The 17,434-nt window shown below is 39.4% G+C and overlaps 2 protein-coding genes across 3 annotated transcripts in view; both read left to right on the plus strand.

Annotated features, from left to right (window-relative positions):
- Positions 1-17,434, plus strand: part of zfr (zinc finger RNA binding protein) — a 1,162,720-nt gene that overhangs the window by 688,899 nt on the left and 456,387 nt on the right. The gene's annotated exons all lie outside the window — the stretch shown is intronic.
- ccdc125 (coiled-coil domain containing 125) lies at positions 60-13,843 on the plus strand. The gene is made up of 12 exons (XM_035166981.2): positions 60-241; positions 1,766-2,059; positions 3,487-3,545; positions 3,644-3,730; positions 4,863-4,940; positions 6,575-6,660; positions 6,749-6,831; positions 7,063-7,175; positions 7,498-7,602; positions 8,444-8,594; positions 9,664-9,782; positions 11,461-13,843. Exons 2-12 carry the CDS (start codon positions 1,810-1,812, stop codon positions 11,848-11,850), a joined length of 1,521 nt encoding a protein of 506 aa, XP_035022872.1. The 5' UTR covers positions 60-241; positions 1,766-1,809; the 3' UTR covers positions 11,851-13,843.

The raw sequence follows: 17,434 nt of genomic DNA on the forward strand, positions 1-17,434 counted from the left end.
ATTCCTTCAAACTTGTTTATTTTGAAGGTAACGACCGGAAGTAGCTCTAGATGTCGATCTGAGTTGAACCTGACTGCGGTCGGTGAAGTGAGAGCAGTGGATGTCGTAATGCTGGAATGTAAAATAGTCGTTGCTCCGACTTCGCAGTTAACATTTAGTTACTTAACTTCATTTTAGTCTGCGCGTCGCTGGAAACTTTACCGCACCGTGGAACATAACGTTTATTGCTTTAAAGTTACAGGTAAGAGGAATTAGACTCATTCAATGAAAACCAAAGGATCGCTAATGTTAAGGTCCATTCTACTTCATATTGGAATCCACAAGTTGTTTGTGTAACAAACTGTATAGTTCAGGTTTTGTTTTTGTGTGTTTTTATAAATATGCAGCAACAGCCAGTAGGGATGATACCACCTGAAAACAAATGTGAGATCTACACACGGAGATACAGAGCGGTGATACTGTTGGATTATTCAACATGATCACTTTAGTATTCAATGCGAAACAGTTTCGAATATGATTGGTGCCACGTTTCACACTTAGAAAACCTTGATATTTGTTTTGCTTTACAGTTTGCTTGGGAAAATGTATTTAGTCAAATGAATAGGCTACATATCTTTTACTCATGAATTGAAGCAGGTGGCTTAAAGTAGACATGTTTGAGGATTCACAAGCCAAATGAATGAGAAAGACTGGCATAACACAATGCGTAGTAGGCTACATACCACTCTTACTGAGTGGTAAATGGTCTGTATTTATATAGCACTTATCTAGTCTTCATGACCACTCAAAGCACTTTACAGTACAGTGTTTGCCATTCTCCCATTCACACAACTTTATACTGTGCATCTCTCTGTCATACACGCATCACACACTCGCACAGACATCAGGGGCAATTTGGGACTCAGTATCTTGCCCAAGGTCACATAGGCACGCGGAATGGGGGAGACTGGGATCGAACCGCCGACCCCCTGGATAGTGACTAACCAGATTATGTACTCAATTTTAAGTACATGATAGAGTCTATCAGATTGACACACAGTCAGAAAGCTGAGCCTCATAATTTTACACTTAGTAAAAGTTTTCACAAATATTTTCAAGTATACCACATTTATCATTAACATGATGAAACAACAGAGACGATGAGGCTGCCGCATGAGGATTCACACACAATGAGTGGGCAGGAAACATAGTGGTACAATATCATTACATCTATGAGCAATTTCTGTATTTGCAAACCACCCACGTATTTTAACAAAATGTTCATCTTTTGCAACATGATAGTAAAAATCCTTCAGCTCTGGTAAACGTAACACAAAAATCGTGGCCCAGTTATTAGCAGCAACCCTGACCATGGCAATCATTTTTAGGTCTTGTAGTAGGTACTGAGTACATTTACCCATAAGATACCGCGTACAGATAAAGTAACCAAAATTAAATGTTAAATGCAGAACTAGCTTGGTTCCCACTTTTTAAATATTTGGAATAATTTCAGTACTCAGCAATGAGATTTTTCCAAATGTGAACTGGAAGCTAAAAATGGAAAGGATGGTTTGATTTGTGTGTGCTGTGAGCAATTTTGATATTTCCACATGCAAAGGATGCTTAAAATATAACAAAAAGAGACAAATCATGTAATTAATACAAATAACACTGTTTTACAGATAGTCCTGGGTGGGCTTTATAAGTCATATCATGGGTTAGGTTTAAATATGTTTTTGTGTGTTTTGAATCAACCCCTGATATTTGAACAAATATATATATATAGTTTTGCAGGTTTAGCAAATCCAGGTTAGGTTTGACCTGGTTCAAATGGAGGTCAGTAAGGCCTTCAACCTGGAGGATGACATGGTGGATGGAGACCTGGGTGATGGATTGGGTGTCAGAGCATCATCCAGCTCCACAAGTAAGAAGAACCAAAGTTTTGCTGCTCTCTCAGAAACCCTGCTGCCCCAAGCAGAGCTGCTCCGGCGCAGTAGCCAGGCAGGAGAGACAGCTTGGATTACTGGAATGAAGACTGCAAAGACACATCAGGGATCTGACTGGAGGGTGCCACACTGTGGTAAGAATGACATATGTGTGTGTGTATATGTGTGTCTGTTTGTGTGCTGAAGAGATACACCCACAAGCAGAGCAGGAACTGCCCAGTGCAAGTGCCAGTGGACATCACAATGGCAGACAGTGGGTTTCAGGAATGAAAAGCTGGACCAAATAGGCTCTGGTTGAGAAAGCTAACAGTGCACCATGATTGGCTTGCAGCACAAATGTGTGAGCTGCTAAGCTGCTCCTCTCAGGCCTATAGCAGCTAAGTTGAGGAGACACGTCACCCATGAGTCGATTCATGAGCAAAGCTCACAGGGGCATTAGAAACAATACCAGAGGGTCAAAGTTACTGGCCGACGGAGCAATCACCAAGACGAGCCATATCACCACACAAGGCTAACATATAATTGATAGCTTTAATCAAGAACTCAATGAAGAAAACATCAGTGGTAACCATGTCACCAAGTCACTCTCATGTGGCGCATATAACAAGGTGATGCACTGTCCCTGCTGCTGTTTTGCATAGGCCTGATCATTACAGAGTGGATATGGACACAGATTCCGAAGGGGAGTAACCATCAGCTGCACTTGCTATACATAGATGACATCAAGGTGTTCGCCAGGAGTGAACCAGACATTAACTCATGGATCCACCTCCCCAGGATATACAGCAAGGACATTGGAATGTCATTCAGACTGGATAAGTGTGGCTGCATGTTGGCAGAGAGGGAAGGTTATCAGTCCAGTTCCCTGAGACTCTACGAGCAAAGACAAAGAGAGGAAGAGTAAATATTGGACCTATTTTTCACAAGCCTCATATCTTCCCAACATTATTACAGCAAAAAAGAATTACACTGACAAATCAGGAGAAACTTAGTTTTGTTGGATGTATGTCTCTGTGTCTGTTCCAGCAACACAATCTAATGAGATCTGGCATGAGATCTCTTTGTTGGTTCTGGTCTGGTTATGCTGGAGCACAGTACACCACTGGATCAGTTTTAAATCAAAATCTTCGTGATAGAGCAGCTTAGCTGTTGCTCACAGTGGTTCAATTCATTTGAACTTTTGGTGCAGTGGTGGGCACTCCAGTGCGGGACCATCACAACAGACAACATGTACGATAACGGAGGTGGCATATGCTGATTTTCCAATCAAGTGAGCAACTTAGTTTATTCCTACAGCACATTTAACCACAAAGTCAATTGATAAATCCATAAGCGTTTTTGAAGCCGTCACTTAGCAAATGTGTCATTGCTCTAAATATGTAAAGCTCTAGGTCTAGGTGATTCTTACAAACACAAAGCTACAAAAACACACACACACACACACACACACACACACACACACACACACACACACACACACACACACACACACACACACACACACACACACACACACTCTGCTAGAAGGCATTTTCTGAGTATATTTTCTGTAAATCAATAGGCTCCCTTGATGACATGTCCAAAGCTGAGCTGACAGACAGACTACATGAAGCAAGTGAGGTAGGAAAAGGGAAGAAAAACAGGAAAAACTACAGTTATCTTTGTCCACTTGACTCCATGACACCAAACTGTAACTGATGGTCCTGCTGTGTTGACAGGTGATAGATGTCTTGTGCTGTGAGCTGGAGGTGGCACATCGTTACCTGGAAGGCAAATATCAAGCTCTCAAGATATTACAGGGAAAGGTAAAACAGCACATACTCAAGTACTTCATCTTATTACACCTCACTGTTCTGTAATTTAGAAGAAAGAGCACCAGTACATAGATATCCATCATAAATGCTGCTTAGCAGGCCTCATTTTCTCATGTTGTTCCAGAGATCTTTTGTTCTGCTGGATTTTTTGACCATGTTATTTTACCACAGGTAATCTCCCTCAAACTGAACCTGTTCTTGTGTTTTATGCTGTCACCTGTTAAAGGACAAAAAGACAAAATGCAAAAATAAAAATACTGCTAATATAATAACACTTGTGAGTAAAAGATTTTGATGTAAGTAGTGGCAAAATCTTTGAAAATAAGGTCTTTGTTTTAATAACAGGACCCCTTCCCATTTGTGGTCTTAAGTAATCCTGACCTAAATTATTTAGAAAAAAGCAATTACTTAATTAATAAATAATTATTAAAATACCAAAACCAGCAGTGTGTCTCTCACTACTCTCTGTCCCCTCTATCCTTTCTGAAGCTTCCCCAAACCCACCGGTTTCTACTGAAGATGTAATTTATTTTTATCAGACAGGGAATTTTTTTAAACAGCTGGTCACTGTAACAAATGTTCCTGGAGCATTACATTACATTACATATCATACAGCTGATGCTTTTATCCAAAGCGACTTACAATAAGTGCATGAGGGTACAAACCCAGAACAGCAAGAGTCATGTAAGTACAATTAGTCTTCAAAAAAGCCAAACTATAAGTGTTACTTGTAAGTGCAACATAAGAGCAACTAAACTTAATTTGTATTTATATTTAATATATTTTTTTTAAATACACCAGAATTGACGATGCTTATTAGACCTCATCTTCTTAAAGGCATAGTCGGAAGAGATGTGTCTTTAGCTTGCAGCAGAAGATGTGTAGACTTTCTGCTGTCCTGATGTCAATGGGGAGCACATGATTTTGTTGAGTGGCTAGCTGTCCCTCGCAGTGAAGGAGCCGCAATCCGATTGGCCGATGCAGAGCGGAGTGGACTGGCTTGGGTGTAAGGTTTAACCATGTCCTGGATGTAGACTGGGCCCGATTCGTTCACAGCAAATAAATGCCTGTAGAGTCTTTATTTTATTAAGCCAATGGGTAAAAATTACTCTTCTTCACACAGGCCATTCTTGACAAAGCCACAAGTCACACTAAAAGTCTACTGCAGAAAAGTGATGAGAGGGCCAAGGCTCTGGAGAAGGTAACTGCTTTCCTGTTGCTCACAAAAGTGCATGCTCCTCAAACAAGGGCTTGGTCTGTTTGCTTAAACATTCTACAGCCGGTTTCAGCTCAACACTCAGGAACCAGCTGATCTTTGCCTGTTTATCATAGACAAACTGTGGGGCGCTGAGAAGTGGTGCCATAAAGAGAGATCTCTGTTCCTCTGTCTGACACATTCTGACTGATTGAATGTGAAATTTGGTAGTCAGATGGATCAAATTTCCTTGTTGAAGAATGGACCCTTTTCAACTCCTCTAATCAGATTCTCTCCTTTAATTGTTTTCAATGCTAAATTATAAGGGTTTTATGTAATATGTACTACCAGCAGAGGGCAGAGGGCAGTGTGTGTGTATGTGTGTGTGTGTGTGTGTATGCATTTGGGGTGAGGGCTGTTTAATACCAGGTTTTGTTACCCAAGTAATTCTACTTATTCATTCAATTCCTGGCATTCTTTTACCACATTTTGATGGTGTAACTTCAGGTTTTCATGCTTGCAAGTTGTGGAAACTGTTGGGTTTCTTTACAAATTTGTAAGGATTCGACCTTACTATGTTAATTGCCTTGAGATAATTTATATTGTGTGTTAGTGCTATACAATACAATTTAATTGAATTGATTACTAATATTTTACTTAGATTTTGCTCAGGAATATTTTTGTCTCTTTCAACCCTCTCAGTTGTCTCTCTTTACACAGTACCATGTTCTCCATTTAGATAACATCACAATTTTACTAATAGAAAACTAATAGTGTAACAGTGTGCTCCTTGGTGCAGAAGATCAAGTTTCTGTCTTGTGTTGCTTGGAACAGCATCTGCATAACCAATAAGTCCTTAGGGCCCTTCAATACTAATTTGCTCTCACCATGGATTAGTTCAAGTCTAGAACTGAGTCCAATGCCTTGCTGTTTGTACATGGCACCAGCTATATTTGATGTTCTGATAAAAACCTGGACTTTTGTCAAATGGGACTTCAAATTTGCAAATAACTCTTAATTAACCAAAACTGCAGAAGTGCGTTTTCTTTCAGCGAACGATTATGAGTGTTATCACACAGTTTGACGTTAGGAGGACAATGACAGATGGTGTAAAAGGCCATAAAATGTTGTCATAAATAGTTGTGGGACATTACATTAAAGGGATAGTTCATTGAAAAATTTTAATTCACTCATTATCTACTCAGCAGTATGCAGATGGAGGTGTGGGTGAAGTTTTTGAGTCCACAAAAAACTTCTGGAGTCTTAGGGGTAAACAGTGTTGCAGCCAAAGGGACTACTTCTTCAGACGTAATAAAACAACAGAAAGAAACACAACATGCCTCCATACTGCTCGTGCGATGCCCAGATATTCATATTTGACTAGAAACGGCATCATTTATACCATGTTTTAAGCCTAAAAGTCCACTACCGGAAGTAGCGATGCTAGCGGACATAGCGATGCGAACGCACACCCGCTCAATTGGATTTGGCTGCAATGCTGTTTACCCCTGAGACACCAAAAGTGTTTTGTGGACACTTCACCCACCCCTCCATCGGCATAGTGGTGAGGAGATATCTATCTATCTATCTATCTATCTATCTAAAAGTAACTAAAATATACCAATCGTGATCTCCTACAGGAGGTTAACAGTCTGCAGTGGGAGCTCAGCTTCGGCCAGGTCCAAATGAAGAAGTTTGAACAATCCTGGGAGCAGAAATACAATGGGTTTGACTTTCTTATCACACTCTCATGTCTGTGTTTGGTATTTTCACTGTTTGCATTGTAACATTATTGTTGTTGTTGTCCTAATCAGAATTTTGAGTGAGAACAAGGCTCTGACTGACAACCTGCAGGAAAGAGAGAATGAGATCCAGGAGCTCCGAGCAGCAAATTCTGGTAAATGCTGAATAATGTAGAATGATTTTGAGGTGACCCATACATGTCTGCAGAGATCATTTCCATTTGTGTAGTGAAGTGGATCTGTCTGGAGAGTCAAGTTACTACATATAATGCAGCTCCTAACTCCAACTCAAAAACACATTTCCATACTTACACATACATCTCGTGGTCCCAGCACATGGCATTTATTATGTTATCATCATGAACATTATGTGTTTGTGTTTACAGTTCTAAGTCGGCAGAGCTTGGAGCTTCTGTCGATGTTGAATGTGAGGGAGCAGAGAACCTATCAAGAAACCAAACCTCAGTACAGCTTAGAGAGAGACGCAAGTGTTTTGGAGGTGAGAGAGCACCAATCAACATTGCACACACACACACACACACACACACACACACACACACACACACAGATATGATATTTATAGTCAAATATCAGTAACAAGGCTCCACATTCAGGTCAGTTACTTCACACACTGTGTAATGTCCAAACCACTAAGCACATTTTGTTGGTAATAACACAGGTGTCACATCAAGCTTATGAAGCTTATGGTCTCGGCTCACAAAACAGCCTTGCATGACTCGCAGTTGACATTCCAGTAAAACCAGAATGGAGGAGCAGAACCATAGTCTTGGTTTTCTCTCACTTTTTTTTCATTTTTCTAGCTGGCAGTCTTGGGGGCCTGCCGGTGTCTTGGAGTTGTGGAAGCTTGTCCATGCAGTCGCACTGCTGCTATCAGCAGGAAGCAACTAATTCAGCTGCAACAGGAGGTATATAACTTCTAAAGTATTCATTAAAACTTCAACCAAAACACAATGGTAACCAGGACAAAAAGCAGTGACCGTGACACCCTACTAATGTAGCAAGGATTGGTATTTGTCAATTAACAAATGTCAAAAGAATAAGTAATGAATGGCTCACATACTGTATAAGTGAAGCTAAAAATAACATCAGGGTCTCCAAGGCTAAAATAACAAATTTCAGTAAACTAAAAGTCAGTCAACCTATCAAGCTAAATACAAATAAACATGATCTGTGCAACAAAACATGAACTCATCAACAAAGGCTTAGCAGCAGCAACTTCCCTCAGGCAGAGATCAGCTGATGGTGATCAGGTGAAATTTCACCTGATGGTGTCCAGGTATTCAAGGAGGGGCGTGTGAAACCTGAAACACTGTCACAGTTCCTTGTAGCAGAACAAATAGGAAACACATTGCAGATAACACAGGTGTAATAAAAGAGTTCTGTCATTACAAGGTTTCAATGCTACTTCCTGACAACCAGTGCTGAAACAAATGTAACATTTTTCAATGTGGGCAGTGGTCGTGAATGACTGCAGAGCAAATATGGCATCATAGCTCAAATTCTAAAGGAGAATTCAAAAGATAGTCTGATAGATATTCTATAAGAGCCAATTCTTTTATTGTGACCCCTGACCTTCAGACCAGCATGTTTTATCTTCAAAGCTCTCAAACCGCTGTCTGGGGGCAGATTTGACCAATTTTTTAAATAATTTATCTTTCTAAATTTAAAAGAAGGGTTGTTAGAATTAGAAACTGTGTGTGTGTGTGTGTGTGTGTGTGTGTGCGCACGCATGCTTGTGTTCTCCAGCTTGATACTCAACGTTCAAGGAGAGAGGAGGCATTGATGGTTGCAGATGCTTTTCGCATCGCCTTCGAACAGCAGCTGAGGAAACGGAGTGACTGTTTCCTGCTTATGGCTGAGACAAACATCCTGAAATCCCAACACTTAAAAGCTGCAGGCAAGTCTGCCAAGTGCAGCGCATTGCATGGGTTAAAACTGGACAGTGAACTGTGGAAATTAATCAATATGATGCACATATTATGGTATAGAATGGTATAGCATGGTTTACAGTATGTTTAGGTTTGGCATGGCACATGGTAAAACTTGAAACTATTTAAGAGTTAGAAGAAAAAGATAGGTACAAAAGTGCAATTCAATCACAGACATAATACATGATACTTTGAACTCTATCCATCCATTATCAATACCCATAAACTATATTTAAAAATGGGCAACATGTTTGCACTTCCTCCCACTTCCCAGAAATGTAGTTAAAGGTTCATAGTGTAAGATTAAGGTGAAAGGGATCTATGGGCAGAAAGTGAATATAAAATAATGCTAGTGATGTTTTCACTAGTAAGTAATCATCTAAATTGTACGAATTGCTGTTTTGTTAATCCTAGAATGATCCTTTTATATTTAAATACTTTATATTTACATCGGGAGTGGGTCCTCTCTATGGAGGCCGCCATGTTTTTTACAGTAGTACAAACTGGACAAACTAAACACCTTTGAGTTTTTATAACAACTGAAGGCTACCACAGGTTCTCTTTCATGTTTGGAAGGGGAGGGTGAGGTGAGGGGCATTCAGCAGCAACATGAAACTTCACCACTAGATGTCACTAAATCCTACACACTGAACCTATAAAATACAATGTATTTTCGCTGCCATCTTACACATTTGGAGCCCGAGTCTGTGCAGTAGCAATCAAGGAATGGCGCTGCCGTGGCAAGTTCCTGTCAATGCACGCTCTCAAGCAATCATGAGTCAATCATGAGTCAACAACCTTTAAAGTTGTTGTTAAAAACAATTTTTGAATTCATTAGAATTTTTATCCAGCCCTCAAATAGAAGTAGGTCTCTAAAATGAGCAAAGATGAACTAGATAGGGATAGAGATTATACATATTCTCTGTCAATCCCATTTTTATTTTTACAATGTCTCTGTTTTCCCCATTAAGCCATATATAATTGTTGATTTGAGTACCACATATTTTCTATTTATTGTAACCATTTATTTCCTCCCAGGTGTTAACAGTAGTCCTTTAATCAGTGTAAGCCAGAGGTTGAGAGGACTGCTACCTTCCAGTTTGGAGTTGAAGACACCCGATGGTCTTTTAGAGACTCTCTACAGACTGCTGGAATTGGTTAGTATCTCCTTTGGAATCTATAGGCCTGTTATCTACAGATCACAGCACAAAGACTGGTAATTTACTACTTTTAAGTAACTAGTTCCTAAAACATTTCAAACAAGCTGTTTCTGCCTTTTCTGAATGTCTCCACATTAAGGCAGGTATACAAAATAGTCATCACATCACAGAGAGGGGTAGGCTTGTCAACAGACGGCTAGGTAAAGAGGACAACTTCCTCTGCATCTGCATCTGCTTCACCTTCATCTGTTAGTCTTGGCAAAGTGACCGCAAAGTTTCACTCTGCAATGATATATGTTTTTATTCCCTTGCCATTATCATTTGTACAAATGGGAATAATGGTGCACATTGTCACACAGCCCTTTATTACAGAAATAATGACAGTAGTGACAGAATGAAAATAGAGAAATGGAGAGAGAAGTTCAGACCATACTTACCACCACACTGTACACTGGACCAATATGGGTCTGTTTCATGCATTGGAAATAATCAGTTACTGTTAAACAACCTGACAAGCACCTAATTTGTATCAGAATTACATCTGCTTGGTTATAGGTGTCAATTAACTGTACAGACACTGTTTTATCAACAGTTACTTATTCAATTGTGAAAGAAGGGCATATTAAAGAAAACACAGACAAACACACATACACACACACTGGAATATACAATATCAATCTCGAGGATGCATAAGAAACATGATAGTACTACTAGAATATCTAAAGAAATAACGTCTCTGAGTAATTATTATCTTTAAGAGCAGGTGAGCTTGCACCTTGCTTGGTTGCCATTGTACTGCTGGATTTGTCAGGCAGTAATAAAGGAAATGTAGCTTGTAGGTGCTTTTGCATAATACTTTAATACATAATATTGTATATTGATAGTGTGACTTAAAATAACGTTGAAATACTACACCACCACTTCACATCATGTTTTTGTTGTTCAAAAAGGCTTTCCATCTCATCTCATTTTAACCAACATGCCCATTGGTTCTTACTGCTTAGAATGACACAAGTGCATTTGCTATTAAAACAATGTGGGCACTGGGTGGGGAAATGACAACTGCTTCATCTGAAACTAGCAAATACACTTGCATGGTGTGAAAGAACAGGAAACACAGGGTATGAGGGAAAAGCACATTGACATGACATTAATGTAACTTTTCTGTTGTTACTAAAAAGTAAATTAGAAAAGTACTCAGCCTCCTCTGGTACTTTTTGCTGGTAGACAAATGAATCGTGAAACTACAAAATATACATGGTAAAACATTAATCTTGATCAATGAAGATAATACTGCTGCTACACTGCTGGAAAAATGTACTAAAGGATTGAACTCAGGCACTGCTTGTTATCTCAGCACTCATTTGTTTCTGTGCTCATCTGTAAGTGAACCGACTGTAAAGCATCCTGAATTCATTAATGTTTCTGTATCTGTTCATGACCTAAAACCAACAAACTAAAAACAACGAACCTACTTCAGACTTACTTTCTGGTCTAAACCCTCGTACACTCACCATTGCTGTTCTGCAGTAAAGTTTGTTTGTGGAATAATCTAATGCTCTTAAATGGTCTTCCTGTGAGAGGTCACTGAAAATTAGATTATCGATTATCTATATTATTTCCTCAGAGAGAAGCATTTTTCTCCTTAATAACTGGTGGTTGTTTACTCCTCTAGCTGAATGACAAGGATGAGGCCTTGGCTCACCAGAGGAAGGTGAGCATCATGTTAGCCCACAGTGCCGAGGAACTGCAGAGACAGTTGCAACTGGATTCACACTGCCTGCCATCAGATCCATCAGAGTCCTGCATCCTGTCAAAGCAACCACAAGATACATCAGGGAATCATAACCGGTCTCAACAAGCAGCTGATTTATCAGAGTCAAACGTCCAAGAAAAGCTAGAGCTGCCAGTTTCCCAGCTTCAGCCAGGAAAACCACAAGGTTTATCCAAGTCTGTGACTGTTCCACAGGAGCTGTCAGCCCCATTACAGACCAACATCCCGCCCCTGTCTAACCACAAGAGCAATGATTCTGAAATGAAACGTCCAGACCAACCAGAGTCCTGATCCACTCACAGGATCCACCAGATGTCTTGCCTCAGCCACAGATACAGCAGTTAGGTTTGAAAAAAGAACCAAGGAAGATGTGGATGTAGCCTGTGGGGCTGCATCTGAAGGACTGGGATTGAAGCCTATGATTTTCCCTGATTGCTAACTGATGTCCTCGAAAAACACTCAAATGTGGTACTCTGGGATTATAGAGTTGAGATGGGACAACAAAAGTGGCAAACAAAAAACGTTTGTGAGAACTTGTTAAACTAGCGATTACTTATGTAAAATTAAGCATTGTCCTGAATCAGTTTGAAAATCAGAAGTGAAGACCAGTGAGTTTGTCTGGTCATGTGTGACAGGTTCCTCCTTCTGTGTGAAGGAGAGAAATGTCTACCTGATCCATGCAATTGCTGGTAATGCCTTACTGGACAATGTGAGAGAAATTAACATTTCTGTTTTGTGTTTGACTCTTTGACAAACAGTTTGAAAAAAAACTTGATGTGCATGTTTATAAGGAAACAGGGTAATAGTGTGATTATGTTCAAAGAGGAATTAGTAAATGGATGGGTTTATAAAATGTTTCACTAGATGGATTTGTTTTTACTAACCTAACAACCTCCAACCTTTTCAGCCTTGTAATTTACACATTCAATGTGGTTTCTCATTATCAATAACTTAGTCCTTCAGTCTAACATTTCCTCTTCTGTAAAATACAGAAGTATTGGAGTTTAAATTAAACACTCTGCATGCCCTCTGTAATTATTAATGAACACTTTTGTGATGAGAGTAGTGCAGGTCCATGTCAGATATTTTGAAATGTAACATCTAACTTTGCTGTTGTAAAAAAAGTAATTGTACAATGGTTAGCATGATGTGAATCCTTCTATTTAAAATTTGGACTGCAGACTGATAAAATGTCACCACACTGTCACCATGAAATTTGTTCCATTTTTATCATTTCATGAAATTTGTGAATATCAACCTTGTCCATTAATGCCTTCATACTTAACCAAATTCAACTGACGAGACTGGAAGCAGCTCTGGCCTAATTACAATTTCAGTCAGAACAATTTTTTCTTGACTTACACCCTCATGTGTCAAATTTTTATTTTGGTCCAATAGTGGTAAAGGTTAAAAGTTAGAACATTTTGGTTAAAATATAATCATAATTATCTTTGTCAAAACACTAAGAAGCATGTCTGAGCCAACAGAATAATTTAAGTGTGGGAGAATGATGATGTGAATGTAGCTTACCTACAGCTTGTTTGTTATAATGGGCTGTGTATCTATGTATGTGTACCTCAGACAATTTTTGTAGGTGAGATGCTGTTAAGGGCAAAATAAAGAGGTTGTTCTGAACATTTGGTGGTGAGTTCTTATAGTGAAATGATCAAACCTAATTGCATTTGTGAATCATGTGAAGCCAAAGTAGTTCTTTGCGTTACATGTTGGCATAAAGGTCATGGTTGTGGCTTTAATATGGCTGAAACTGGATCAAAATATTCAGGTGATACATGCTGTTGGAAGTTAATAAAATAAGTGTAATGTGTAATTGGTACTAAATATACAACTCTTATGGGGTACTTGTGTCACAGTGTGGTTGATGAAATGAAGAATTTGTGTTGTTGCATTCATTAAGTAATGGCTGCAGCTGCAGCGGTCACCTAATTCATTTGACTGGGTTGCTTGATGAGATGGCAAAGTAAACAAATAAATAATGAATAATAATAATGAACCTAAAAGTCTAAAACACATCAAAGTGCACATAACTATACACTTGTTTTGAAAGAGGTTTTTCTAAGAGCCCAATAGATTGTGAACCACTGGTTTAATCTTTAACAATGTGTTGTTTTTTTATAGATTTGTATTAGGGTTAGGGTTATGTAGCTGTATCTGTTTGTTCAATATAGTTGAGAAAGTAATACACAAGTAAAGTACAGCACTAAATGTACATTTTCACCACTGAAATGATATTACGAGGAGCTCAACAATAAAGAAACCTAATTCACTTGGTTTAGAACTACATTTCTTTACAAAATTAACTAGAATTGCACTCAGCACATACCACTGCCATGGCTTAATAGTCCATTTAAATTAAATTAAGATGTACAAAAATTGCACACACTGTTAAAAAACAGTTTTTATGAAATCAAACCAATTGCATATATTTCTTACAATTGCAAATAATAATAGCAATAATGTATATCCCTAATGCATGGGTCATGGGTCCAAGTTTTAAGTCAAAATGCAACTAGATACTTGGACACATGAAAGAAGCATAGTATGAGTAAAAATTGGACAAAATAATCTGACAAATGCTCGGAATGAAAGGGCTAATTTGCATAATCAGGGTGAAGTTTATTGTCATTCACCAGAGAATGGCCTGTTGGTCAGGTTGAATGACAGCATGCTTTACAAGAAGTGATCAGCTGAGGGCAGTGTTTGTCTATATGTGGTTACTGTCACATACACGGTATGGTGAACACACACATTATCATAATAAACAACCAATGTGAAGCATTATTCCAGACATTATAGATGTTAGGAAACAGTGTGTTTGTCTATAGTTGGTTGTAATCATATCATAAAGGTATCTTATGTTTAAATGTTGGCAAATCCTTTACCTCTATTTTTTTCTACAGTCAATAAATAAAACAATAAAATCATCCATACACTACAGCCTCAGACATGGCTATTATACCTTAAGAGTCACTGAGTATTGGTTTTTGGCCTGCTGCTGCGATGGCATTGTGAGGACCCTAATTTGGTTCTGGAATTTAATGAGGACACACCTGAATGTTGAGTTGATTATATCTGCTTTCACTGTAGTCAACCCTGTGTTCTTGCTCAGAAGCAATAGTCAAAAATTATAAACAACTGTTTTATTATTATTATTAGGGCCCGAGCACCTCCGGTGGGAGGCCCTATTGTATTCAAAGGATTTGTATTTCCCTTTTGGGGCTTTTTCACGGCCTAGACATGCTCAAATTGTTACCAAAGTTTGCAGGGAATTCAAAACCCCAAAAAGTAATTGTATTCTGGAGTAATTTGAAATGGGCGTGGCAAAATGGCTCATCAGCGAGGCCCCAGAACCGTTCACATTGACCGATCTTCACAAAAATCGATACACAGGTGTATCATGACCAGACAAACAAAAAAGTCTGAGGTGCAATTTGAAAAACGCAACAAGAAGCCCCCCATTTTGCATTTAGTGGCCATTTTGGCCATATTCCACTTTTACTTTGAGGTACTTGTACCAGGGCTTACATCAGATCAACTTCAAATTGAGATGAGTGTCATCGCAACAAGATGGAGATACAAACTAACTCAAAGATCGATTTTTCGTCACACGGTGTGACCGTGGCGTGGCGTGAAAGTTTGATTACACGCCATCAAAACACGAGGTTCTGTATCTCGTTATTTTTATTTTTTTTCAGGCAAATGAATTGTTTTTTGAGGGCTTTAACATGCTCAAATCGTTACCAAAGTTTGCAGAAAATTAGAAAGTGGTGAAAATGTACGTATTCTGGAGTAATTTTTAGGGCCCGAGCACCGAACAGAGTGGGAGGCCCTATTGAAATTGTAAGGTTTATTATTATATTTTATTGGACTTAAGTGATATATTTATATTCTATTTAAAATAAAATTGTGACTTTTGACTTTAAACGAATTTCGTATCGATAAACTGTGATTGTTTTAACTCACATATCAAATTACATGTTATTTATTTGAGTTGTCTACATCCATGTATTGTTTTTGTAATAAATCATGTTGTTATTACTACTTCGTGACTAAATACAGTGCTGATTGCGCAGTGTAGGAGCTGGCGGAGGGATACTGGATGAAAGGTTTTTTTCTTTTCTGACGATAGTGGTATGACCAGAATATCATATATATCCGAAAGAGTGAACACTTTGTCAGACTTCTGCATCACACTCTGATGTTGAGAACTCTGTCCTATTCAGCTGAATATAGACTCTGATATATTATGATAGATTCTCAATTATTTTCTTAGATATACTCTTTTGTTATATTCTCTGTTGTATTTCCTGCTACAATAATTTCACAAAAGATGATCTAAGAATTCTTGTTATTTCTCTCAACAAGAATTTCCACCACACTTTCATATGCTCATACACACAAAACTGCCCTCTCTTGCACAGATATATTATATTTGAAAGAGAATAATAGCATATGTAAGAGAAATAAATAGTACATGTAAATGCAAATAACCATGTCTTAAAAAGAACTGGTCTTGATGTACTTATAGTACTTACATTCCCTTATTGACCTCCTAGTCTGAATTTAAACACAGAATAGGCACAAACCTTAGGGGAATCCCTCAGCCTAAATGATAACCGCATGACTTTGGAACAAGGTTGCCTAGGACGCAGACTCGCACGTGCGTTGCCGCACCACGTTGCATTCCACGACCCGTGAGTGACAGAAGTCCTATTCCGCACCGCCTCTCCACACATACGCAGTCTCCCTAGATCCCGACACTTGACACAGCTCCTCTCCTCGAACAGCCTGGCTGGTGAGGTGGCTCAACCCTCCTCCTCTCGTCCGACAGCTTAATTAGCGAGGCAGCTCGACACATCTCCTATCCTCCAACAGCTTGACTAGGGAGGCGGCCCAATGCAGCTCCTCTCTTCCGGCATTTGACTGGCGAGGCGATTCGACACAGCTCCTCTCTTCCGACAGTTTGACTAGCGAGGTGGCTTGGTGCAGCCTTTCCTTTCGCACAGACGCGCTACAAGAAACAGGCTAGGCTAACGATAAGGCAGAGCATTTCTCAAACATCTGTGTATTACTCCCTTATTCTTTCTCAACGACCGCCACTACTTTTGCCGCTAGACTCACATTAAAGGGTCGCAAGACTTTACTCTCTAAGGCCAGAACGGTTTCCCATGCTACACACTCTTGGATCTTCACGCTCCCTCTCCTCCACACTCTTCCTCTTCTCCCTGAAAGGAACACTGTGACACAGGAGTCCCCCTTAGTATTCACAGGTGTATATTACAGCCTACCCATAACAGAACATTTTGATTGAATAGGAAATAACATTGAATTCTCAGTTCCTGATTGATGAAGCATGGTTTCACTGACATGGCCCGCCTGCCGAACTAGAGATCCACAAGGGAAGATGGTGGACTGGGAGCGGAACCACGCTTCCTCCTAAGGAATATTTTCAACTCTCCCACCATTACAACGATGTCAGAAATGCTGGATCCACACTGGGACCTTCTGTAATACTGACATCCAAAGGGAACTCTTCAAATGTGCCTGAAGAGGAAATGCAACGGTGACTTCGACCTGGTCTATCAGGTGTAGCGTTATCAGGGAGGACCAGGGGCACTTCCTTTCAGGGCAAACCTTATATAATCCCGGGGACACACTGGTTGTCCACAGGCAGACAACACTGGTTCAAACTGGGAGCGTGTCTGCCCTAACCCTGAACACACCTCATTGTATTGGTGGAAGAAATTGTAATGTCCCCCTCATTACTACAAAAACTGACCTTGAAAAAGAAGGTAAATAAGAAGAAATACCATGGTTATCTCCCTCACATTCTAACAAAGCTGTAAAGTCGTCTTAA

This window comes from Hippoglossus stenolepis, chromosome 9 (genome assembly GCF_022539355.2).
Source record: "Hippoglossus stenolepis isolate QCI-W04-F060 chromosome 9, HSTE1.2, whole genome shotgun sequence".
In the NCBI taxonomy this organism is placed as follows: domain Eukaryota; kingdom Metazoa; phylum Chordata; class Actinopteri; order Pleuronectiformes; family Pleuronectidae; genus Hippoglossus; species Hippoglossus stenolepis.

Excerpts from the sequence above, each read along its gene's own strand:
- ccdc125 (XM_035166981.2), top strand. The coding sequence starts at position 1,810 with ATGGAGGTCAGTAAGGCCTTCAACCTGGAGGATGACATGGTGGATGGA. Across the intron at positions 3,731-4,862 it reads TCAAGATATTACAGGGAAAG|GCCATTCTTGACAAAGCCAC; the intron begins GTAAAACAGCAC and ends TTCTTCACACAG. Across the intron at positions 8,595-9,663 it reads CCAACACTTAAAAGCTGCAG|GTGTTAACAGTAGTCCTTTA; the intron begins GCAAGTCTGCCA and ends ATTTCCTCCCAG.